The sequence below is a fragment of the Bombus affinis genome, chromosome 5 (genome assembly GCF_024516045.1).
Source record: "Bombus affinis isolate iyBomAffi1 chromosome 5, iyBomAffi1.2, whole genome shotgun sequence".
In the NCBI taxonomy this organism is placed as follows: Eukaryota; Metazoa; Arthropoda; class Insecta; order Hymenoptera; family Apidae; genus Bombus; species Bombus affinis.
The window spans coordinates 17,352,871-17,377,027 of record NC_066348.1 but is presented as its reverse complement, the minus strand read 5'-3'; the positions used below and the strand labels follow the sequence as shown (position 1 = coordinate 17,377,027).

Below are 24,157 nucleotides of genomic sequence, written 5' to 3'. Positions count from 1 at the left end.
ATGGAGCGAGCCAGAGGGACAGGAACAGGAACAAACGGTGAAGACAGAAAGAGCAGGACGTAGAAGCGCGGAACGCGACGACGAAGAGAGCACGCCAGACACGAGGAAAGAAGATGAGACTTACAGAGAGCAAGAAGGATTGATAAACAGAGATCTGTAGGAGAAGGTACAAGTAAAAAGAGGGGAAACAGGGAATGATTCTCTCTCCGAAACGAAGAAGAAGATCAGGTGGCGAAAGGTAGACGGAGACGGACCGGGAAGGATAGAGAAAGAGAAAGAACAATTGCAAATAGCCCCGAGGCGTGGTAAACGGGGTGGTGCTCGTAGCTGGCTGGTTTCTCCTGCTAAGTTGGTAGCGTTGCATATTGTTTCCTATTCAACCGTTTTGCAGCCTCTGGCTTTTTCCAGCTTTTCCCCTCCTTCCTTTCCTTCCTATTGCTCTTCTCGTTTCTCTTTTTTTTTTTTTTTCGTTGTACTTATATGCCAGAATGTACGTATATCCTATATAATTTATCTCCGTTGCATCTTCTCGCTTCTTCCTCCCAGCAATCGTGCCTTATACGATAATCATTTTTCATTTTTCGTTATTCTCCGATACATTTTGCCATTCGTCGTAACGCGTATTTGCATTCGCCGCGTTTTCTTCCACGCGCATCACGAACAGAACTGTCTTGAAACTTTTCGAATTAAAAGATGATCGTCGTTGTTTTATCGAAAAGCTTTGGTCTTAATTTCAACGCCAACGACGATTTTTCGTCTAGACTGTCTTTTATACTATATTCGTCTAATAGAATAGAACGTATATATCGATATCCAAGAGTTACATGGATATTTGTAAAAGCATCGCGCGATACTCGTACGACATGACACTCGAAAATCGTAATATCAAGATTGCGACGTTCGTACGCGTCGCATCTATATACATATACATAGTTTTCTTCCGCGCGCGTCATCAGACGACTAGGTACGCATAACTCCTCCTTTTGCATCGGTTCGTTTTCTTCCATGAAACATGTTCAAGTATTCGCGGCAATGTCGCATTTCGTAGCTTTTCCGCCACTTTAATATTACTCGCGCGGAAAGAGACCGAATCTACTATAGTTTTCCGGTTTAAGAAAAGAAATTCCGAAATCTTGTATCGATCAAATCATCTTATCTATCGTTTCCATTCTCGTTGCGTTCGGACAATTTTCCCTGTTACTTCGAGGCAATTCTCCCTCCCCGTTTTTCTCGAGATACGATAGCGATTAAAAGGAACGATGCTTGTTCGCGTTTCATCCCTGATCGCGATCAACGAGAAACGCTTTCCCGTAAACGGGTCTTTCGTTGGTTAGCCTCAAAATCGTCGTTATTACGAGCGAATGTGTATACAGCGATACAGAATACGGAATACAAGATAGAGAAACATTCAACGAAGAAACATTCGCGTTGAGAACGAAAAGCGACATTACCGATTCCAGTTTGATACTTTGGTTTCATCGGACCGCTTCGGCGATTATCGATCGTGCTTAAAATTTCAAATCTTATTTTATCTGCATTTTATCCGCGTCAACTACCACGCTTTGTCGCGTAATTTCAATTACGCAACTCTCGTAGCAAGTACGTAACAAATAATCGATTCCTTTTCTTTATGAATATAACGCACTTTTTCGGCCAATAATTAGCGGCGTCTGGCATCCGGAATCGTATTTCTAGTATTTAACGCGACCGACCACCATCCCTCAGAGAGTTATCGCGTTAATCCTCGAGTAATATTTTACTGGAAAATCTCGGTGATATTTTCCGTGGCAGTAACGTAGAGGATGACAAATGACGCTCGCTGCCAGTACGGTTAATTGTCGGCTTTGTACTGCGACATGGTTATTACGTACACACTGCAGTTTCTACGCTCGCGATGCGGAGGATACAGGCGAGAATCGCCACGACGAGGACAACAGTTCTTCGCATTACTTTAGGACTTCTACCGCATACGTACCGCTACTCCTAAAACCGCGCCACTCAAACATACGTATTTACTTACGTACGTAGTCGATGGCTAGAAACGACCGTTGACGCTTCCACCATATATATAGTTCAACGTTCGATGCGTTTATGCTACTCTACGTAGTCATCTATTGAAAAAGAATGTCTTTTTTAGATGTGGATTAATTTACAAATTTGTTATATCGAACGAAGGAAGAGACAACCGAAAAGCTACCAATGGAATATGCGTGGATCGTTTCTTCGTAGATAATATAATATTCGATCGACGATACAGACGATGATCGTTGGAAACGTTTCGTGATCTTAGAAACACTTATGGCGTTATCGACTACATCCATTTCTTGTCCAGCTTTTCAAAATTTTCGAGTAATCGAACATTTCGTAGATGAAATGTCACCAGCGGGTCGTTTAATTCGCGGGTTCGTCTGCTTGCCTCTTCCTTTTTGTCATTTTTTTCTTTGGCACACTTCCCTTTATACCTTTTCTAATCGTACCCTTTCTTCCATCTGATATTCCGAATATTTCCTTCTCTATCCTCGGGCTAAACGTTCTATTCTGGTTTCGTGTTCGAAATTAAGAGTGTTGCAGCTTTGCTCTTCTTCTATTTCCTACCGCTTTTTTCTCTTTCTCCGATGTGCCTACTTGTCGCGAAATGTAAATGAAAATAATATAGTAGAAAGAAAAAAGTAGGGTGAATAAGATAATATGTAACATTTTTCAAGAATACCGTATCTTTGGCAGTTAAGTTTGTACGACATTTACGAATTTAACTGGATGGACCACGCGGTAGCTAATATTTTCTTGCGGTATCTATTCCATTCAAAGTTATTTTCAAATATTTTCGTGACAATCTTTATACTCTTATCCTTATTTATAAAAAAATGTGCTGCCACCTGTCGGCGATTGCTTAAACAGGCTGTTTACACATACTAAGTAATGGAAGAAGGAATCATTTGGGCAACGATAAAACGAAATTTTCGAAATAATCTTTTCATGCTTCAGAAATATCTAAGATAAACAAATGGCGTTCTACGATAACGAACATTGGCTTCTATCGCATATTAGAGATAGTTTTTTATCAACCGACAACACAGGTACATAGCAGATTCTATTTAGGTTAAAAATGAACTTAAACTTCCTTCTGTGATGTTTCTCAAAGGTCAATGTGAAATGGTGATGCTTGGAGAAGATATACCTAAACAACTAAGATCTAATGGAATGTTACAATGTTATCCTGGCATGGAAGAAAGCGACGATGAAGATCTAGATGCTCTCGCAGAATCCTATGACGTACAAATGGGTAAATTTAAAAAAGAGAAGAAATAAAAAGTATTTTTTCTATAAAAGATGACGTTACTTGATTTTATAACCAGAAAGCAAAAATATCTGAAATTTGTTTGACATAAATATATATACTTTAGATCTGTGATTTTAATATTGATATAGATATGGAATACAGTCACAGAGAACGCACTAATACCGCGCAAAGATTAGAGAAAATGGATCTTGAAAGGGAAAAGGCTGCTAAAGTCAGTGTAAAGTGGAGAAATGATTCTGTTATACCTGTTACTCAACAAACGGAATTATTTCAAAGGAAGGATTTTCGTAAAAAGACTGGCCAAACCAAAAGATATTCTCTCTTGTCTGAACAACTTGAAAAGTGCCCAAATGTACCACAAAATCCATTTATAGAATACGCCAAGTTCGACGGCAGCGTATGTATTAATAAATTTTGCAAATTTTAATGAAATTACTGCTTGACGATACCACTTATATAAATTTTATTGTAGGCACAAGTAGATATTCCTATAAGAAAGTATAGGATATTTATGTGTATGTTACCTAAAAACCAAAGAACGTATCCCATTCATATACTTGTACTTGCTACGGCAAAAGTGCTAGAATTCATTGGATTAATTTGCTATAAATATGCAAATGAACACCCAGATCACCCTTTAAAGTAATTACTCTAAAGAATTCTGTAGTAGTTTGTGTTGTTCAGTTTATATTTAACCGATACAAACTACCCTGATTCTTTGATGTTTTCAGGGATGATATCACAAGATATGGCTTGTATTTTACTGAAGATGATGGAGAAGTTGACTGGGATTTACCGTGCTTGGATCCTAGGGAAACGATATCTAAATTTGAATTCACAACGTTAGGTCTTGCCGAAATGAAACCCAGCGATAGGGCGCGACACAACATGTTCAATTGGGTTGAATTAACGAACGAGGAAGATTTTCTAGAAGGTCAAAACGAAGAAGAAGAAGTTGCCGAAGATTTAGCAAAAATGGAAGGACATACGACTGCTATGGAAGCTCCGTTGTATCAGTCGTACAGGTATTTTTTATTTATTAGAATCATAAAATAACTTGCAAGTAATACGTAACATTTTATATAGGGTATACATAATTAATAAAGTCAGGACAAAGACTGAAATATATCTGGGAATATCAGGTGAAAAAATTGAAATCAATCCAATAATAACAGGGAAAGGTGCAGGACGCTTTTGGAATAGGCAAAGAGCTGTTAGTTATCAAATAGACAATATTGCCTGGTGTGAAGTGACAGAAACAAAGGGAACGAAAACAATTTTTACATTAGTTTATACACCACACTCGTCTACTTCCGAAAATATTTTAGGTTGATCTAGTTTAAACATCTTATGTAACATAAACAAATTGCCCAAGAAACGGACATAATGCTAAGAAATATCATCTTTTCACAGTACCCTCTGGACAGTTGCATTCTCTGCATCAATCAGCATCGTTTAAAAACCATGAATTTGAAGCCGATTCGATGACAGCTGAAGAAATTGTCAGAAAAATAAATCATATATTGGAATTACACAATAGCATATCAAGAAAAGAATATCTATCTCAAAAAGAAAGAAAAGCGGCGAGACGGAAAAGTTTTCATTTGCATAGATGACAGCTCTATTGGTTCCTATATTCTATTTTAAATTATTTAAAACATTAATTACGTCAATGTGATAAAACAAATGTTTACTTCAATACACATACAATCCTATTGTCATTTTAATGGTTGCACCATAAATCTCTCGTACCAAGATAAAATTTTTATACTTTGGGTATTTAAGTAGTAAACGATATTCTTATTTGTCCAGTTATTTATTCTTGTTTAGAATGTGAATATATATATATATACATTTATTTATTTATTTATTTTATGTATTGTTATATTTATTTTAATATCTACTGAGGTAAAAAAATTATACATTTGCATTATGTCAATAATTAATCTTGTGTTAAAAATTATTTACAATATGTAATGGTATTTCTAATGTCATGAGCCTAATATCTCAATAACTTTATCATTAACTTTACACAATCTTCTTTCCATTTGCCGAACAAATCTTTGATTTAATTTGTAAGTTAGATTATACAATACTGATGTCTTTGCAACTATATCTGACAGCTTTTTATAATTTCTGTAAATATGTTGATAATTTGGCCGGGCTGTAACAAAGGCTTTCTCATATTCTGCTAAAACATTCAAATCTAAAAGTTGTCCTCGATTCTCTGAATATAATTTTTGCTTTGCAAGATTTCTTCGTTGTACTTTCCTTTGCTTTAATGTCTCTATCCATTCTTTTCTTTCATTTCTTAAATTAATTATATATTCTTCTAAATCTATAGGTTTTTCTGGCGATATTTTAGATACGCATTTTATCGCATCTTCAGCATCAACAGTTTTTCCATCTTCTACACACCGTGTACCTTCAATTGTAAAATATTAAATGTCGATTAAAAATTAATTTTCCCGATAATTTATTATTGTGTGAAATCTTACTGAAATGATATGTTATTAACATTTTTTAAATATTGTAAAGTTTCGTACAAAGAAATAGAATAAATTAACTAACCTTCATATTCGTTAAATGTAATTGTACGACTTTGAAAAACAGAAGATCGCCGTTTATGAACAGTTTTCGTACATTCTGAGTTCTTCTCTGAATGCGATGCATCCACTGAATGAAAATGATCCATTTTATCAATTAAATGTAATTCCTATAAAAAAATAGTTTGCAGCCCGACAAAGATTCAGTTGAATTTCAAATGAACCAATCACAATGCAGTATTAAAGATACATTTAGTAAATCGTATAAGAAATAGCATAAACTTATAATTTCTTATTCTATTATTGCAAAATTCTATCAAAATATTTTCATATGATCTCTTCGTGAAATTTAAAAATATACCCTTCATAATGCAAGAATTATAATATGTCAAATACAGATTTTAGGTTAAAGGTCAGATGAAGAATATTAATCGATTATTATTCATCTATTGGTAAACTAAATCGATTTAATTTGTGCTTATATGTTAAAAAACAAATAGAAACAAATAGAAACAAATATCCTATACTTCTTCAAAAATTCTGAATATTAGATATATTATATATTATACTAATTATAAATTTTACTTAACATTAAATCAATGTTTTATTAGTAAAAATATTTTCAGTTTTACTAAAAAGTTCTAAAAAAGTTTAACGATCTGCCTTAAAAACATGTGTCTTTCTTTAAAAAGTATCTGTAATATTATTCAAGGTAAAAAGAAATTTGCCTACATATTATAGAGAAGTTTTGAACTCTCTAGAAATTTCTACTGAGTGTACAGTGTGTAGTTTGCAGTCGATTCGTCGATTCTCAACGGTCGAGACAAATTTGTAACGAACGAGGTGTTACAGTCAAGAAACATTGAATTATACGATTTTAACGTCATTATCGATAGAATAATCGAGTGAGTGTTGACTTTCTTTTCTCTTACCATTAAACGTTTAGAAATTCTATTTGTTGCTAATTTTGAAGGAAGAAATGTCGACAAAGGCTGACGAGGTAAGCAATTTTTTAATTTTTTAAATTACTTTTTATATTATCAATGATAAGAAAAATATAGCGCATTTTGTACAACAAAACAATTATCGTATATGTGACTATAGAGAAATACAATTCCAGTGTAGTAAAATATTAGAGCGTGCTATCCGTACGTATGTATGTATGTACATCGAAATTACAGTAGAAGTTAATCATGTGAATTTTTTACGAAACTAATAGTGATTGTTCTAAATAGAATTGTTCAAAGGAAATTTTATTGAACATAATCAATACATGGAACAACTGTATTTTGTTTTACAGTTAAAATTGGACATTGAAGAATTTAACAGTTTACTTCAAAAAGCTAATCGTCAAAAAAGCAAAGATGTTCTCAGTCTTGAAATTAGGAAATTGCAAACAGAGTTAGCAAGATTGATAGAAGAAAATCAAATATCTCAGACAAAGCCTGCTGTTGCAGTGTCTAACTCTTCTCAAAAGTGTTATGAAGTTAAACTTAATAACTATGGTTGGGATCAAACAAATACGACAGTAAAATTATACGTCACATTGAAAGATGTGCATCAGTTGGCTAAAGAAGCTGTGACTTGTAACTTTACTGAGAAATCTTTTGATCTCCATATTCTTGGATTGAACAATAAAAATTATAGTTTAACTATTAATAATTTATGCGAAGATATTGATACAGATAAGAGTAGTGTTAGAACCAAGGCTGATATGGTGATAGTATCCCTTATCAAAAAGGTTGCGAAACATTGGTCACATGTAACAAGTGTAGAAAAAAGGATCAAGGAATCAAAGACATCTTCAGCTCCGGATATAAGTGAAGATAGTGACCCCGGTACTAGTTTGATGAATTTAATGAAGAAGATGTATCAAGAAGGAGATGACGAAATAAAAAAGACAATAGCCAAAGCATGGACAGAAACTCAAGAGAAAAAAGCAGTCGGATTGTCAGACTATTCTTAATTTCATGTCTATAAATACTTAGGTTTATTATTTTTTTAGGTTATTAATGTATAAAATTAACTTATATTATGTAAAACATTAAAATATAAAAGTGCTATAAGAATTTGTATGTTTTTTCATTGTTATGTACTGTGAGTTCAGATATTCATTGGTTTTAAAAAAAATCTTTAAGGCTATTGTATGAATGCATAAATATTTCATAAATTTTTAAAGTAACGTATTTCAAATCAAATAAAAAGTTTGATTATATGGATTATTAAGAATTAATGTATTTTGTTGTCTTACAACAATGGTAATAGTATATACTATACATTTCCGAAATATTTTTATTCCTTATTTACACATCGTAAGCCAATTTACTTGTGTATATTATTAATTCAATAAAAAAGGATTATAAAAAAAATGTTGTAAATGGTTTCACTAATTCCTTTTACAGTAATGATGATAAATTTATGTAGTGATGCATTTAGAAGTTTCTATTTTCTATAAATGTTGTAATTGATGTTTTTCGCAAACATAACTGTACGCCTGAAAAGAATTTTAAAATCCAACTATGTTAATGTTGCATTTTTCAAACTATACTCAATAATACTGTAGGAATAAAGATTTATAAGGATAATGAGTGATTAGTATATACATTAAGTGTCCAGGAGGTGGCGTTAAAAGATGTGGTCCCGGGGCACTCCTATTAAACGTTAGGTAGGCCACCGTGGGGTTTTAGTCGGTAAGAGGCCGACCCTACCCCGCCGTTTCCCCCAGAACTGCAGCGGGGTGTTCATGAGGATTTCCCCACGTAAAAAAAAAGTATATACATTAAGTGAAATACACTTAATACATTCACATATATTATATGAAATACATAAGTTATATGTAACATGTTGATTTGTACATAGCACGTATGTGTATAATTTTTTTCTAAAATAAAATTCGTAAATATTAATGTTTTTTTAACATGTAAATTATAGTACTGTCAACAAATAAAATACCACATGAGCCCTTTATTTATTTATATTTTGAAATAATATTCTTGTTATCTTTTATACATTTATATTTCTAACAATAAAAGGTCACAAGCTTATAAACAAGATTATTATGTAATATTTCCAATCTAAAATTACAAGAATTCAATATAACTAATGCTAAAAAATTCATGTTATGTAATATTGGAACATTAGATTTAATTACTTATAAATTATAGGAATACATAGTAATTTTAAGAGAAAGTTATACAGCTAACATTAATAGTTCGAATTTCTTTATCAGTGTTAACTAACATTCATGAGTATATTTAATTACAAACAAAAATAATATCACATAGCATGAATATTTTTACCATACTAACATGAAACGCTTGTCCAGTGTCATATATGTGATATTGCGTGCTTTCATGACTATCATCTGTTTTTATAATGAACAAAACAGTGTTTTACAAAATTTTATTTAAAAAGGATATAGAAGTATAAATAAATAATTTTACTTATTCATATACACATACACGCACATTGAATCACTTGCAGCATTGCACATGAATGGATGAAAATATGAAATAGATACTTAAAAATTTTTATAAAATTTTATGAATAAAATATATTTCATATAATTTTATAAAACGCACGTAAAATTTTAATTTAGTTTTTTTTTATTTTGTAAATAACTTCTCTATCTAGTTGAACTATCCGGATCATTTACAAAATTAAAATTATATTTTCCACCCAAACATTTCCACCTCTATAGAAACTGTTCTGTTATTTTTTTCAAGTAAAAGAAATTAACGCCTGTTTTATACATGTATAAAATCTTGTTTAAGAATGCATTACGATTTACATTTATTTATTATATCAAAGACCATTATATAAATGGTTAGGTGATTCATCAAAAATAAAACAGTTAATAATATAAAATTATTGTAAATATAAATGTATAAATGAAATATATATATATACGATTAGAATTAAAATCTAGGGTTTGTAAAGAAATTTAAAACAGGGAAGTAAAATATGAATTGAAATTAATAATTAATATTATCTGTCCCCTGTTTAACTGTAGCGCACATTTGCTATGAGTAATAAATTCTTGATGAAATCCTTGATAAAAATATCAAAAACAAGTCTTTGGTTTACAAGTTAAGACTAAATCGTAATCAAGATATGAATAATAAGAACTCTATTAATTTACCATGAAATAATTACTGTACTCTAGGAAGAAATATTTGATTGCACTTCATGACTAGTGGCATGAAAAACTTCCATCATTGCATTTCGTGTCTTTTCTATTAAATCTTCAACATCAGCTGAAGTTAATCCTTCTGTAGATATTGGTGGTAATGTTGTTATAATAACTCGACCTTCATATAATCAATTAGATTATCGCATAATGTTTTGTATTCAAATAAATATAAATATTTATACATAAAAAAGTCTTACCGGCATCGAATCTTTTTTCTTTAGAAGATAGAAAATAATAAGAAGAAAATACAACTGGTAATATAGGTAACTGAGCATTGATTGCAACATGAAAGGCACCTTTTTTAAATGAATGAATTTGTCCAGTGTTACGCCTAGTGCCCTCAGGAAATATCCATAACTTAATCTACATGAAAAGCATGGAAAAATAAATATCTAGGAAATTGAATATTACCTTTTGCAGAAATTTCTATATTATATAAATCGAATTACCTTGTCTTCCTTGAGATAGACTGCGGCACTGTTCAAAATTGAACGGGCTTTATCTGACTGCATTTTATCTATAAATATCAATCCACAAAGCCAAGCAACTAAACCAAATGGCCATGCATAAAAAATCTGTTTTTTTGCTATAACTGTGCACTTTTGCATTATTGGCCATACTTGGTACATTCCCAGTACATCTAAAGAACTTTGATGATTTGATACTATTATACATGCCCTTTCTTTTTCTAAATGTTCTGTCCCCCTTAATTCCCAACGTAGTCCGATAAGGTGAGCACAAATAGAAAACACAGCCGATCCTAATCTAAAATTATATTTCATATATTTTTTTGAATTAATAAAATATTAATAATTTGTATAATTAATGCAAGGTTTATTATGTTAGTAACAAAATTATTGACAAATGGTGGATTAGTTTTTAATGTGTAAAAATGTAGCATATATATTTGTATATGTATATATATATATATATATATATATATATATATATACATGTGTATGTGTGTGTTTATGTATATATATATATATATATATATCATTTTTATAAATCATTCTAATTATCTTTTTTCGTTACATTGTTCATCGCTATATAATATTATATAAATATATGTTAAAGAATCAAATACAAATATAATAAAAATTATGTACAGAATAAATGAGTGATTATAATAAAACTAAAACTTCAATAAATGTTAATTAAAATGTTTACATGTTATTTTATTAAAGAATACATTTCAATAAATAAACTTTACACATATTTTTGCAAATTTAACAAAAATAAAAATTTTATTTTACGTTTACAAACGATATTATTATATATTACTTAAAAAAATTAATTTTACAATTCACATTATTTTCCAATCTAAATTTACGCATTTGTGTGGCATTTCTGGGGTGAGAATTCCAAGTTATTTAAAAAAACGTCATCGCTGTATCGGGATTGTTATCCGTATGCTATATCACCATCGTTCAATAAATTTGTCCTATTAGTTTGAACAAAATTAATCAGAATGAAAATATAAGCAATAAAACATAATTAAATAGAAAAATAAGAGAACGGAACATAGAAATATAACAAGATAGACAACGTTCATATTTTCAAAATTGGTGTAATTACTAACAAATAGTTTTTCACGTTCTTCGGTCGAAAGACCACAATCGGGAGGAGGATTAATGAATTCAGCATTGCAATTCCATAATAGAGAAAAAACTTCAGATAATAACGAAAGGTCCTGCTCACTTCATATAATACAGGTATCAGAAGAAAGAGACCGACTAGGATCACCTCGAAACACGAAGGTGCCATCTTTTATGGCGAGAAAGGGCGAATACTATACCTAATATTTTCTTTATACTACACCAGCGAAATTAGTATTACACTTTTCTGCACTATCTTACGTAGTTCTAAAGATTTTCAACTACTGTAGGATATTATGAGAAAACCTCGCCTTTTATACATTAATCACAAACACATAGCTTATTTTTTAACAAAGCTACTCTTTTAGCTATGTACTATCTACAGATTACGAAAATACAAGGTAGACCTACGAGTGGCCAGGAGCACGAGGTTTGCTGCCTACTGCCGAAATTGACTAAGGGCGAACCGCGGGCTAACGATTGTCGATTTTTTGATGAGATCAAACACAGGTGCCTCGCTGCTCGCAACTATGTACAGAGTGTAAACTTTGTTCTCAATATTTAAAGCTTATATCAGAGTTTATTTCTCAGATGTTAAATAATTGCGTATTTATTGAAATTCTAAAAAAACAAACAATAAAAAACTACATATAGACGAATAATAACTACTTATATGACTCATTAAGATTAATGTAATGAATTTACATTTAATACTCAAACTCAAGCAAAAAATTACATTGTTTTTTATTTTCACGTTATTCGATGATTGTACAATAAACTTATAATTCCTATAGTTGAAATATTTGAGTGATGTAGGTTTCTTATTTATAAATAGAAGAGAGGACACTTTCGGTAACAGCCAATCATCATGCTGGATTTATAAATATGATTTCAGATTTTTCCACTTATTACAATTTATATGTCTTTGAAGAGCTTTTTGCACTCCATAACCTTCAATCTAACTTTCATATTTTCTTATATGATTGTTTCTTTTGCATTATTTTATTCAATATCATTTTTCATAATTTATAAATAATTTATCTAGGTTTCAAATATCAATTTACGAATTATTTTATTAGATCTATATATACATGTGTAAACGTGTATTACATATTATTTGTCTGACTCAACATTTTATGAATATCTTTTATAAGAACATTTAGTGAATTATGTTATGGTTCGGGAATTTATGCGCGAGGTTGTTGTGTGCGGTTTTCGATTATAAGCTTTGTCAAGTATTAATTGATCCCTAATGAAATTACTTTCTATATTATTAATGGAACGTTTCATAACTATGTTATCATTATGGTTATTCTAACATGACTCATGTAAATATTTACGTACCGACGTAAACTTTGAATAGCAATAAAAAAACAGTATGTGCTTTTCATGTAAATTTATGTAAAATAACTTACATATTACTTATGTATACCTTGTTATATCGTATTATTTTGGTAATTTAAAATTATCTTATTTGAAAGATATTATACTTATGATATTTAATAATATAACTCAGATTTTATCTTGCAAGCCGGTTTCCAAATAATATACATCATATATACATATATGATATCAGAATACTTATAATATATAATTTCATGACATATTTCTATTAATTAAAAAATTAAAGATATATATTAGGTTGTAAATCTGGAATTAAAATTGTTATTATTTAAGCTAAAATTAATTAAAAATTTCGATTATGATACCGTATCTCTAGGAGTAGCAGATAGTTCGATAGTTCGCGCGGCAAATAAAGAAAGCATAAAATTTCAAATTTTTCTACTATACCTTCTAATTATATACATGTGTTATAGATAGGTTATTTGTTCGTTGCTCACGTTTAAGATTATACCAATTACCGATAGGTCGAGTGAATTTAAAATTTTTTACGATATAACTTAAATTTATACTTCGAGATCATAGTAAAGGAACTTGGTATGATATAAATATTTAAGTCTAAAACAATTATTATATTAAGCAGGTATTATAACTAAAAGAAATCATTTAATGTCCAGTTTGCTTACAATTCTTTGGTTTGCATTAGAAAATTAAAATTATTAGATATTCCAATTGATTATTTAACTTATTTGTAGAGAATAATATTTATAGATTAATATTTGATAGGAAAATGCAAGTGGATTTACAAAAGCGTGAAAACACTCAAACTACAATATTAGCATTATTAATTACACGTAAAGGAGGATGTACTTTAAAGCAGCTAAGTAATGATTATTATGAGTTAGAGGGTGAACATATACCATGGAAAGATTTAGGATACAACTCTTTATTAAGTTTTCTACATAGTATGTCAAGAACAGTACATATAGAACAAAAAGATAATACAACTATTGTACATGGTATTGCAACAGAGAAATCCAAACACGTTAGTAAATTAATAGCCGGCCAAAAAGCTCAGAAACCTCCATTTGGAAGAAAAACACATAGACCAAATCACTATTTTCCTACAACTGCTCCTAACAGAATTCGTATACCAGCCGAGATATTAAGCAAGGTAATCAGTTTAGTTAAAGATAAACCTAATGGTTTAAATAAGGATTATATACTTCAAGAAATTCATTCACGTATGCCTTTTGTGAAAATTACTATGAAAGAAATGGAAGAACAGTTACAAGAATTGTCACATAGAATTTTCCAAACCAATAATAAGATCTATCCAAACCGATACAAAGTTAAGAATTCTAATAATATAAAAGGCCGTAACGATATGTCCCACTCTAAATCCAAATTACCAATTATCACTGCTGCTGGAAATGAAGATTCAGATGATATGTTAGATAGTGAAGATGTCACTGAGGCTACACGTCTCAATCGTACATCTAAACCTGATTACACAAAGCCAAATACAAAGACCAAATCTACATCTAGTTACATAAAGGAAACTAAATACCAAGATCAAGAAATGCAACATAGTAATAATATTAAAACGAAATTTGATGACGATATAATGAAAGATAAAGAAAACGTTTTAGATAAGAAAGATATTCAAATACTTATAAATGAAAGAATTAAATTTCGTTTGGAAAAGCTTATTCAAAACCACTCTGATGGGATTTGGTGTGCTGATTTACCAGAAAAATATTTAGAAGAATATAAAGTTCCTTTGAATTATGCAGAACTTGGTTTTAATAGCGTTAGAGAATTTGCATCACAGTTACCTGAAATCTTTCATTGCATTCAACCCCGTGACACAGGAGATTTCATGCTTTATTATGCAAAGAGGGAAATACCTTCAAATAAACTAACAAAGAAACATGAGGCTAATAATATTGCACAGTGGTATAATATTTACGAATCAAGTAATGAAGAAGCAGTTCCAGCATCAGTGGTAAAGATTCTTTGTTTCAATGATTTAAGAATTTTATTAACTATTTACAAAAATTCAATAACATTAATTTCGTAACATTTTATTCTTAGTCGCTCGATACATGTAAGAAGCTAATACCAGATAATGTAATGAGTATTGGAGACTATGTAGGTTACATAAATGTTGCAGATTTAGAACAGGATGAAGAACCTTTTATAGAAGTTATTGTTGTAGAAGTCTTCACACCTTCATTCTTTTGGATACAACTTCGTAAAAAACAAAAGACATTTAAAATGTTCATGGATGATTTACAGTATGTATAATTACACTAAACAATTATTATAACTATAATTAGATAATTATAATTCATAATATTTATATTAATAATCGTGTTCTACAGTAAGTTTTATACAGTGCAATATGAACAATATGCAATTCCATTACTTGTACTAGAAAAAGGTTTGAATTGTGCTTGTGTATACAATGGAATATGGCATAGGGGTATAATTAAGGCTGTGAAACCAGATTTTCAAGTGACTGTAAGTATACATACGTAGTATGTTCAGTTTAAACATATACTTACTGTTGTTCCTCTATTATTCCTATGATATATTGACATATTATTTGTATTTAATATAATAACTATTATTTATATCAATTTATTACAGGTAATGTTTTATGATTATGGAACACTGAAAACATATTCTCCCGATGCAATATATTACTTACATAAAAGGTTTTCCATCCTGCCAGCACAGGCAATACCATGTGGTTTAATTAATACTAGGCCATGTACAGGATCTAAATGGTCCCGTAGTGCTACTCATCAGTTTGCACTAAGAACATCTGATATACCTTTAGTTGCAACAATTGCAACAATTAATAAGGAGGTAAAAATATTTAAAAAATTCAATTATCTTTTTTTTGTGATGTATATTTTAATTAAATTTGTTTTAAAATAATTATGAATATCATGGGACATCTTACTTATTACAGGATAATTCAATGATGGTAAATTTGACTGACACATTAGAAGATGAAGATGTACACATTAATGATTGGTTAGTGGAGCAAAAGCTAGCAGAATATGGAAAAATGGTTTGTATTAAAAAACGGAATTTTCCAATTCGTTATTACTTAGAGTGTCAAGAACGTTCTAAACGACAAAAATTTAGCGACATTCATAAAATAAAGGAAAAATTGTCCAAAAATTCTGGAAATGAAATAGTACATAATCCAGATTTTGACATAGGCTTATCTCACAGTAGTAATTTTAATGAAGTAAATAGTAATAAAGAAGATTCCTATAATAAATTGATTTCACATAGAGGAAAGAGCAAAAGATCAGAATATTTTGAATCGACTAATTCCTCTAAAAATGATTTTTTAATTGAAAAAATGCATGGTTCTGTCACAAATCCTGAAAAGAAACATCCAAGAAAAACAGAATCTTTATACAAAATGTTATTACATCTTAAATTAAAATCTATTGACTCTACTAAAATTAATAATGATAATAATGATAATAGTAATAATCAAATTTGTGAGACCATAGCAAATAAAAAATGTTTAGATTCAAGTTCTGTATTAAATCAACCCATTGAACAAAAATCGTACGAAAAGTCTGTCATATCATGTCATAATAATATGGAACATAATAACACTACATCTGATACTTCGTCTATTGATCTTTCTGCTAATAACAGAAAAGGTAGTAAAACTTTGGATGATGAATGTAATATTTTAAAAAAGCGTACCAATATTCCTAAACAATATGGTTCTGTCACAAATACTGAAAAGAAACATCCAAGAAAAACAGAATCTTTATACAAAATGTTATTACATCTTAAATTAAAATCTATTGACTCTACTAAAATTAATAATGATAATAATGATAATAATAATAATCAAATTTGTGAGACCATAGCAAATAAAAAATGTTTAGATTCAAGTTCTGTATTAAATCAACCCATTGAACAAAAATCGTACGAAAAGTCTGTCATATCATGTCATAATAATATGGAACATAATAACACTACATCTGATACTTCGTCTATTGATCTTTCTGCTAATAACAGAAAAAGTAGTAAAACTTTGGGTGATGAATGTAATATTTTAAAAGAGCGTGCCAATATTCCTAAGCAATATGCTAATCATTTTGATATTCAAGAGTCAGAAGACGAAGTATATATTAGTGAAGCGAAAAATTTTAATGGTGCACATGAAGTATATATAACAGAGAACATAGATTGGTCTGTCATTTTGAAAAATCCATTGCAAGAAAATAACTATATAACACAAAAAAGTGAATCTAAAATACCTCGTGAAACATCTATTAGGAAACAAAGTAATGTACCATTAGCTGAAAATTGTTTCTTGAAAGTAGTATATAATAGCTCTTATTCTGCTTTGCATGATAAAGATATACCCTGGTCACCAACTGGAAATATTGCTAAAACGTCAAATGTATCTCCATTAATTTTAGAAAATATTGAAAGGCGTAAAAAGCGCATAAAAGATAATGTAATAATTGCTATGTCACAAAAAATGTTAGGGATGTTGACAGACGAAAAATTATATGATGCATCTAGAAATGTAAAAGATATGCAACCTATGAGTTCATCGCAGAAAACTAACAATAATAGTGTTGAAAACGATACTAGTTTAATTGCTTTAAAAAATTATGAACAAAATGATTACATTTGTATGAAGACGATTACTTCTAAGCAAAAATTATTGGAGAAATTATCATCAATAAAAGATATATCAAATGACAATTCAAGTTTAGATTCGGATGATTTAAGCACATTAACAGAATCTACATCATTTCATTATAATATTGATGATAATAATAATAATAATAAATGTAAAGGGTATGAAAGCAATACGAACATTCATGAAAGTACGTCAAATGAATCTTGGTCAGAGATTGATGTTGAATGTTCTGTTAAAACAGAAGCAATGAATTCAAACACACAGGAATTCTTTAAACCTATGATCAACAATTCGGAAGTATATGAGAAAGAAGAAATAATGAAATCTGCAAATAACCTAGGAGATCTGACCCTGGTATCAACATCATCGCAGCAATCAACAACAATAGAAAAATCAGATTTGATAGAAAATATTAAATGTTCAGAAGAGTCATCGAAGAATGTAGAAGTAAAAGAATCAGTAGAATCAATGAATATAGAAATAAAAAAATCGGAAGGATCAATGGAAAAATCATTATTGAATGAGAAAACTAGACAAACAGGAGTGGTATCAGTCAAAGAATTAATACAATCTAACACAGTAATTGAAACGTCCAACATACCAGTTTTTAATGATGTTGATATAGAATCTAACGAAGGAGAAGAGCAATTGGATGCACATATATCATATGCTGAGCTTTCTAATCATCTTAAAACTACGTTTAATGAGAGCATTCAAATTAAATCCAGCGACAATGAATTTGACTCACGTTTAAGTACAGTAGAAATAAACGATTCAAATTCAGTTGAGGATGCAAAATGTATAGAAACTTATAAAAATACAGAAAGTGATACTCATGAAGTTATGTATTCAGATAGAATCAGTAATCAGGAGGATAAAGTGGAAGACTTGACAAATAGAAGTATCAAAGCTGAAAGTCATATACCCGCAATACATTCTGAAAACAATTCAGAGGGAAATAATAAGTATACGTCTAATCTAAATTATAAATCACAAGGTAAAGCGAGAGCATTAGTAGAAATGTTAAATGATAAATGTAAAAAGTATGAAAATGATGCAAACATTCATGAATGTACATCAAATAGATCTTGGTCAGAAATTGACATTGAATGTAAAAAGTATGAAAGCAGTACAGACATTCATGAAAGTACATTAAATGAATCTTGGTCAGAGATTGATGTTGAATGTTCTGTTAAAACAGAAGCAATAAATTCAAACTCACAGGAATTCTTTAAATCTACGATCAACAATTTGAAAGTATATGAGAAAGAAGAAATATCCACATCTACAGACAACCTAGAAGATCTGACCCCAGTACCAACATCATCACAGCAATCAACAACAACAGAAAAATCAGATTTAATAAAAAGTATTAATTGTTCAGAAGAATCATCATTGAATGTAGAAGTAAAAGAATCAGTAAGGTCAATGGAAAAATCATTATTGAGTGAAGAAACTAGACAAAAAGAAGTGGTATCGGTCGAAGGATTAATAAAATCTAACACAGTAATTGAAAAGTCCGACATACCGGTTTTTAATGATATTGATATAGAATCTGACGAAGAAGAAGAACAATGGGACGTACATATATCATATGCTGAGCTTTCTAATTTTCTGAAAAGTACGTTTAATGGGAGTACTCAAAATAAATTCAGTGACAATGAATTTAACTCACGTTTAAGTACAGCAGAAATAAACGATTCAAATTCAATTGAGAATGAAAATTGTATAGAAACTTATACAAATATAGAAGGTGATACTTATGAAGTTATGTATTCAGATAGAATCAGTAATCAGGAAGATAAAATGGAAGACTTGACAAATAGAAGTATCGAAGCTGAAAGTCATATACCCGTAATACATTCTGAAAACAATTCAGAGAGAAGTAATAAACATATGTCTAATCTAAATTATAAATCACAAGGCAAAGCGAGAAAATTAATAGAAATGTTAAATAAAGCGAAGATGTTGCAAAAAGATGGTTCATATAAATAACACAAGTACTTAGTTATATGCCCAAATGAATTAAAAATTTCTGATTTTTACAATTCATGCTCATTTTTAACTTTGTTCTTTTCTCTTAGATATCATGTATAATCAATAATATTGTTTTTATTATATAATACTGCTATATATTTGTTTACTGTAATTGCTTAATTACAGTGTATTTTTACATGGTAATCAGAACAAATTGGCTTTTCTGTTTTTTTGGGAAAAATACGACCTTTATGTTATTACAAGTCTTGTATCATGTGTTTATTTGTTACTTATGTAATAAAAACTCTTAGACAAAAAATCAACCGTCTACATTTTACTATATACCAATAGTTTTATAATATTCTTACATAATACATAACAATCTCATAAAGTGATAATTTTTCCCAAACTAATCAATTTAAAGAGTATGCACATATTACTAGTTAAATACATAGGATATAATATTATTTGATATGTCTTTTATTCTTTTTTAATTAGGAAAATAGTGTTGATATGAATAATCTGTTGCTTTATGTGGAAGAGAATTTAATATTTATGCCTGAACGATGTTATGAGAAGGAGACTAATATATTTAATGGCAATAACAAAAAATTATCTGAAAATGGTACTGACGTGCCCTTGGTATCACCACAAAGTATCTTAAATGATAAGTTGTTTAAGCCTTCATCAGAATGTACCCTATCTGATGAACAAGAGATATTGCTAGCAGAAAAAAACATTCAAGATCAAATTTTTCAGAGCAATTCAACCTTTAATAAAAACAACACTAATCCATTTTTACAAGCTGAAACTCCTTATGGTCAAGTTAATAATGACAGAAGCTCACAAAAGTTTATGCAATTATGGAATGAAAATTTGCAAATGCAAATACAACACTTAATGCAAATAAATGCAACACTTCGTTTACTTCTTTATGAAGTAATAAAAAGCTCTCTAAAGAATAATAGTTCCACATATGATAAAAGTATACTAAATATGATAAAAAGCGTACTTTTGAATATTAATAAACAAATGCCAATATTTGTAAATCCCTCACATGTAAACACTGAAAGTGCATATGAAAATATTTCTTCAAATGGAAATGTTCATACCGAAAAAAAAAATGCTATAAACACAAATGTTGACTGCCCCATGGAATATGTTGCACCTGCTGCTATAAATAAGCAGCCATTAACCAGTAATTTTTATGATAGAATTCATACTCATATTGACTCTTCTCAAAATAATTACATTCAGGATGAAGATAGAAATTTGAATGCAGTGAATTATAATCCTTTAATGTCTGGAAGTAATGATACTAATGCAATAAATCAATCTTTGCTAAATCAACAGATGTCAGTAACGTCATGTATTTCTCCAGGATTTGGAAAATTTAGTAACAAATATTTTACAAGTACTGATCTTTCAACACCTATAGAACATTCTATACATAATGGAATGTCTTTCAAAGAAACAAATCCTTTCAGACTTAGTTTAGCAGGTAAATTACAAATACTTGATTCAGAAGAGGAAAAATGTTCTCATTCTAATGATCTATTATATATTTTAAATAAAAATCATGGTGAACATGATTTGATAACTTTTGAAGATGATAATTCCAATACAAATCAAAATTTGGATGATCTTAAGAATAGATTATTTAATCATCAAAATTATGTTTCCGATTTTCCGGACACAAACAATGTTAAAAATAATTTATTTACAGAAAATGTAAAACCTTTTAATTATAACTGGAATGTGAATGATAATATTAATACAACATCCAAAAGCATTATCAATGGTCAATCTACAGAACATAGTGCTCACCAGAAAGAAATGGAGAATCAATGCTTTTCGCCATCCAAGAAATCTTTTATTGATGATGATTTACAGTTTGTTGAGGAAATATACAAACAGGAGCCAGTCGAGGCAAATGGTATCTTCAATTTTAATCAACTGTCGTGTGTACAAAGTAATGATTTTGTTGTATCAGAAGAAAATTTGAATTGTAAAAGTATTAACGGAAATGTTATATTTCCTCCAAATTATGATTTCAGTAGTTCTAGATCTTCTAGCTCATTACCTGTTAATATTTCAGAATATTTTCATTTAGCAAATAATACAAATATCGATGAAAAACATTTAACACGTTGTTCACTTACTTCTCATACATTATATAACTCATCTCCAATAATGAAACTTAATGAAGCACACAATGGTCAGAAATCAGTAATAAGTTCGGTAGACATATGGAGCAAACCGCTGAAAGATACTACTGAATCAAATAATTACAGTAAAATTTGCTGGGTTTCTGAAAATAATGAAGAAAAAGTAATATGTAATAAAGATCAACAAGAAAATAGAATACAAAATTTTATTCCAGATGATACATCAGATTTTGAAGTTGATGCATATAATGCAGGAGCAAAGAACTCATATTTAAAGAAAACTGAGTTTACTGTTGGAAAAGTTATATACATTCCAAAATGTCTGTCTGTAAATTGTAGAATGTTCTTTCGAGCAGTTGGTATGTTTTACTGTGTACGATTAATATAAATCTGGAAATTCCATACGGATGAAAATAATTTCACAATAATTTTTGTAGAACTACCCAAACAAATAATACATATATTTTATTACCAAGAAGAAGGATGGTTGTTAGTAGATGAATTCATTCAAGTACTTACTGAATCAGAGACCACTGTAGATATGGCAAAATTATTATATGCATTCAATATATATGTCCAGTTTAAAGAAATTGATAGAACTAAGAATTCAATAGAATTTATAAAAAGTGGCAGGTAATTACCATAAATATTTTATTAAAGATAATATCTGTTATTCATTAAATGCAAAGAGAGAATATCTTTTTTAGTATATTGTCGAAAACAACATATGATATAATAAATGGTAATGACAAATTATGCTTAATACCATTGAAATCACTCTTAAAGGTATTATACAAATTGGAAATTATATCATATAAAGATATCAATAATATCTTTGCACATGAACAATTTGTAAATGGTTCAACTAAACATAAGATTTGGGTAAATATTATTATCATACTGCATTAAAACATGTAATATTTTGTATTCATACATTGCATATAACACTAGGCTTCACTTTGTTTTAGTTAATTATCAATGCTTATGGAGAATTTAAATATTATATTGAAAATAGACAATAGTTAAGTAATATTAACTAAGTATGTATATTTTATCGATATAACTATAGCAGTATATCATATTACATTAATATAATCTTTACAACATTGGTTGTACGTGCATAAATAATGTAATATAACGAAAGAAAGACAATAGTTTTCATTTTGTATTATTAGTAATTATGTGTGAAGATTAAGTTGGACTGATAAATTTAAGAAGGATATTTTGTTATATTCTACTATTAATTTCATTTTCTTTTTTATTTTACTTTCAGTTATTGACTTGATTTTTTATTTTGATTATAGGATTTAAATATATATTCATATATATATATATATATACACACATATTTTCTTTTTCTTTAGATATTCTATTTTTTTTTAAAGCATTTGATAAACATCAGATTTAATTACGATATTACTTCAATATAAAGGTCAAATAGTTTAAGTTTAAAATATACATAGTTATGAAATATATGAAAATAAGCTTTTGAAATATGTAAATAAATATACATACATGTATATAAAAGAATCATGTACACGGTATGTGATTCCTTTACATATATCATTAGATGTCACGTGCATTGAGCACCCTCTAGTGGTGTTCACTTAAACTTTGCTAAGGAGACAGGAAAGAAGTATTACAGTCTAATTCGAACTGTATCGAAGTGATAATTAACATCTCAATTTGAATTGTCTATTAAGTAAACACGTAGATTTTTTTTTTATTGAAACATAATGGCAAGCTCGAACGACGCAGAACATGGGCTTACTGGCTTATCGAAATATTTTAATAGCGTCACCGAACGTGGTCGAGCAAATGTAAGTAACCTCAAAATCTGCTATTTGTTCTATTGACGATATAGAATTTTCTAGTTAATACCTTAAAAGTTGTATCAGGATTTAATATGTAGTGGCACTATTTTTCTTTTTACAGGTGGCTATGTCATCAATCGGTGGAATGATTGTTCTAGGTCTATACTTCTATTTAAAACCAAAAAGTAAAAAGACAGACGAAAAATGAATCAATAACAAGGTTAAATACAGTAGATACATTATGTAATATTAATTTCTGCGTTACTTTATTCTCATTAGGAATAAAGAATTATTAATTGTTAAAACCTCATCATTTATTTTTATTAATATATCGCAATGTATCAAAACTTTTAGAACAAGAATTTTTAATTTTTTGTAAATTAAACTTATTGTAAGTTTAAAAATAAATTTAACTGTTCCTATACTTACTATCTTTGTATAGATATTTTAATGTTCATAATATTATTCAACTATGATGTAGCATAATCCCATTTAATATAGGGCATTATTAATGAAAG

The 24,157-nt window shown here is 29.4% G+C and overlaps 6 protein-coding genes and 1 long non-coding RNA gene across 12 annotated transcripts; 4 read left to right on the top strand and 3 right to left on the bottom strand.

The window, feature by feature from the left end:
• The first annotated feature begins 2,890 nt into the window (after nucleotides 1-2,890).
• LOC126916249 (target of rapamycin complex 2 subunit MAPKAP1) lies at nucleotides 2,891-5,028 on the top strand. The gene is made up of 7 exons (XM_050721826.1): nucleotides 2,891-3,077; nucleotides 3,143-3,283; nucleotides 3,430-3,698; nucleotides 3,774-3,943; nucleotides 4,033-4,326; nucleotides 4,388-4,629; nucleotides 4,715-5,028. Exons 1-7 carry the CDS (start codon nucleotides 3,005-3,007, stop codon nucleotides 4,915-4,917), a joined length of 1,392 nt encoding a protein of 463 aa, XP_050577783.1. The 5' UTR covers nucleotides 2,891-3,004; the 3' UTR covers nucleotides 4,918-5,028.
• A 70-nt stretch (nucleotides 5,029-5,098) lies between these two features.
• LOC126916257 (uncharacterized) lies at nucleotides 5,099-6,236 on the bottom strand. Its single transcript, XM_050721838.1, has 2 exons — nucleotides 5,873-6,236; nucleotides 5,099-5,726 (listed from the first exon to the last, which is right to left on the bottom strand). Exons 1-2 carry the CDS (start codon nucleotides 5,994-5,996, stop codon nucleotides 5,293-5,295), a joined length of 558 nt encoding a protein of 185 aa, XP_050577795.1. The 5' UTR covers nucleotides 5,997-6,236; the 3' UTR covers nucleotides 5,099-5,292.
• Nucleotides 6,237-6,444: 208 nt separating this feature from the next.
• LOC126916254 (calcyclin-binding protein) lies at nucleotides 6,445-7,916 on the top strand. 2 transcript variants are annotated; one of them, XM_050721835.1, is made up of 3 exons: nucleotides 6,445-6,559; nucleotides 6,637-6,847; nucleotides 7,148-7,916. In XM_050721835.1, the coding sequence occupies exons 2-3, from the start codon at nucleotides 6,827-6,829 to the stop codon at nucleotides 7,811-7,813; spliced, it is 687 nt and encodes a 228-aa protein (XP_050577792.1). In that variant the 5' UTR covers nucleotides 6,445-6,559; nucleotides 6,637-6,826; the 3' UTR covers nucleotides 7,814-7,916. The 2 variants fall into 2 exon arrangements, with proteins under 2 accessions (XP_050577792.1, XP_050577791.1); XM_050721834.1 differs by having other exon boundaries at nucleotides 6,450-6,847.
• An 889-nt stretch (nucleotides 7,917-8,805) lies between these two features.
• Nucleotides 8,806-12,099, bottom strand: LOC126916253 (1-acyl-sn-glycerol-3-phosphate acyltransferase alpha). Its single transcript, XM_050721833.1, has 5 exons — nucleotides 11,622-12,099; nucleotides 10,489-10,804; nucleotides 10,237-10,402; nucleotides 9,989-10,157; nucleotides 8,806-9,897 (listed from the first exon to the last, which is right to left on the bottom strand). The coding sequence occupies exons 1-4, from the start codon at nucleotides 11,804-11,806 to the stop codon at nucleotides 10,009-10,011; spliced, it is 816 nt and encodes a 271-aa protein (XP_050577790.1). The 5' UTR covers nucleotides 11,807-12,099; the 3' UTR covers nucleotides 8,806-9,897; nucleotides 9,989-10,008.
• Nucleotides 12,100-12,403: 304 nt separating this feature from the next.
• On the top strand, nucleotides 12,404-19,883 carry LOC126916245 (MATH and LRR domain-containing protein PFE0570w-like). 5 transcript variants are annotated; one of them, XM_050721817.1, is made up of 6 exons: nucleotides 12,404-13,013; nucleotides 13,765-14,986; nucleotides 15,076-15,278; nucleotides 15,366-15,504; nucleotides 15,634-15,855; nucleotides 15,962-19,883. In XM_050721817.1, the coding sequence occupies exons 2-6, from the start codon at nucleotides 13,769-13,771 to the stop codon at nucleotides 19,673-19,675; spliced, it is 5,496 nt and encodes a 1,831-aa protein (XP_050577774.1). In that variant the 5' UTR covers nucleotides 12,404-13,013; nucleotides 13,765-13,768; the 3' UTR covers nucleotides 19,676-19,883. The 5 variants fall into 5 exon arrangements, with proteins under 5 accessions (XP_050577774.1, XP_050577772.1, XP_050577773.1 ...); XM_050721815.1 differs by lacking the exon at nucleotides 12,404-13,013 and adding an exon at nucleotides 13,236-13,575; XM_050721816.1 differs by lacking the exon at nucleotides 12,404-13,013 and adding an exon at nucleotides 13,236-13,621.
• LOC126916246 (uncharacterized) lies at nucleotides 19,743-24,063 on the top strand. The gene is made up of 7 exons (XM_050721821.1): nucleotides 19,743-19,857; nucleotides 20,156-21,158; nucleotides 21,384-22,184; nucleotides 22,263-22,458; nucleotides 22,533-22,707; nucleotides 22,794-23,645; nucleotides 23,761-24,063. The coding sequence occupies exons 1-6, from the start codon at nucleotides 19,855-19,857 to the stop codon at nucleotides 22,845-22,847; spliced, it is 2,232 nt and encodes a 743-aa protein (XP_050577778.1). The 5' UTR covers nucleotides 19,743-19,854; the 3' UTR covers nucleotides 22,848-23,645; nucleotides 23,761-24,063.
• On the bottom strand, nucleotides 22,018-22,492 carry LOC126916259 (uncharacterized). Its single transcript, XR_007710507.1, has 2 exons — nucleotides 22,345-22,492; nucleotides 22,018-22,264 (listed from the first exon to the last, which is right to left on the bottom strand). It is a non-coding gene; the product is annotated as an uncharacterized LOC126916259 (long non-coding RNA).
• Nucleotides 24,064-24,157: the final 94 nt, after the last annotated feature.

Coding starts and splice junctions, on each gene's coding strand:
- LOC126916249 (XM_050721826.1), top strand. CDS start 3,005: ATGGCGTTCTACGATAACGAACATTGGCTTCTATCGCATATTAGAGAT. Junction 3,078..3,142: donor TTTATCAACCGACAACACAG/GTACATAGCAGA, acceptor TGTTTCTCAAAG/GTCAATGTGAAATGGTGATG. Junction 3,284..3,429: donor ATCCTATGACGTACAAATGG/GTAAATTTAAAA, acceptor ATATTGATATAG/ATATGGAATACAGTCACAGA.
- LOC126916257 (XM_050721838.1), bottom strand. CDS start 5,996: ATGGATCATTTTCATTCAGTGGATGCATCGCATTCAGAGAAGAACTCA. Junction 5,727..5,872: donor TACATTTAACGAATATGAAG/GTTAGTTAATTT, acceptor TTACAATTGAAG/GTACACGGTGTGTAGAAGAT.
- LOC126916254 (XM_050721835.1), top strand. CDS start 6,827: ATGTCGACAAAGGCTGACGAG. Junction 6,848..7,147: donor TGTCGACAAAGGCTGACGAG/GTAAGCAATTTT, acceptor TTTGTTTTACAG/TTAAAATTGGACATTGAAGA.
- LOC126916253 (XM_050721833.1), bottom strand. CDS start 11,806: ATGGCACCTTCGTGTTTCGAGGTGATCCTAGTCGGTCTCTTTCTTCTG. Junction 10,805..11,621: donor AAGAACGTGAAAAACTATTT/GTTAGTAATTAC, acceptor ATATAATTTTAG/ATTAGGATCGGCTGTGTTTT. Junction 10,403..10,488: donor TCTATCTCAAGGAAGACAAG/GTAATTCGATTT, acceptor CTTTTCATGTAG/ATTAAGTTATGGATATTTCC.
- LOC126916245 (XM_050721817.1), top strand. CDS start 13,769: ATGCAAGTGGATTTACAAAAGCGTGAAAACACTCAAACTACAATATTA. Junction 15,279..15,365: donor ATGTTCATGGATGATTTACA/GTATGTATAATT, acceptor CGTGTTCTACAG/TAAGTTTTATACAGTGCAAT. Junction 15,856..15,961: donor TTGCAACAATTAATAAGGAG/GTAAAAATATTT, acceptor TACTTATTACAG/GATAATTCAATGATGGTAAA.
- LOC126916246 (XM_050721821.1), top strand. Junction 21,159..21,383: donor TTTCAGACTTAGTTTAGCAG/GTAAATTACAAA, acceptor ATTTATTTACAG/AAAATGTAAAACCTTTTAAT. Junction 22,708..22,793: donor CAACTAAACATAAGATTTGG/GTAAATATTATT, acceptor ACTTTGTTTTAG/TTAATTATCAATGCTTATGG.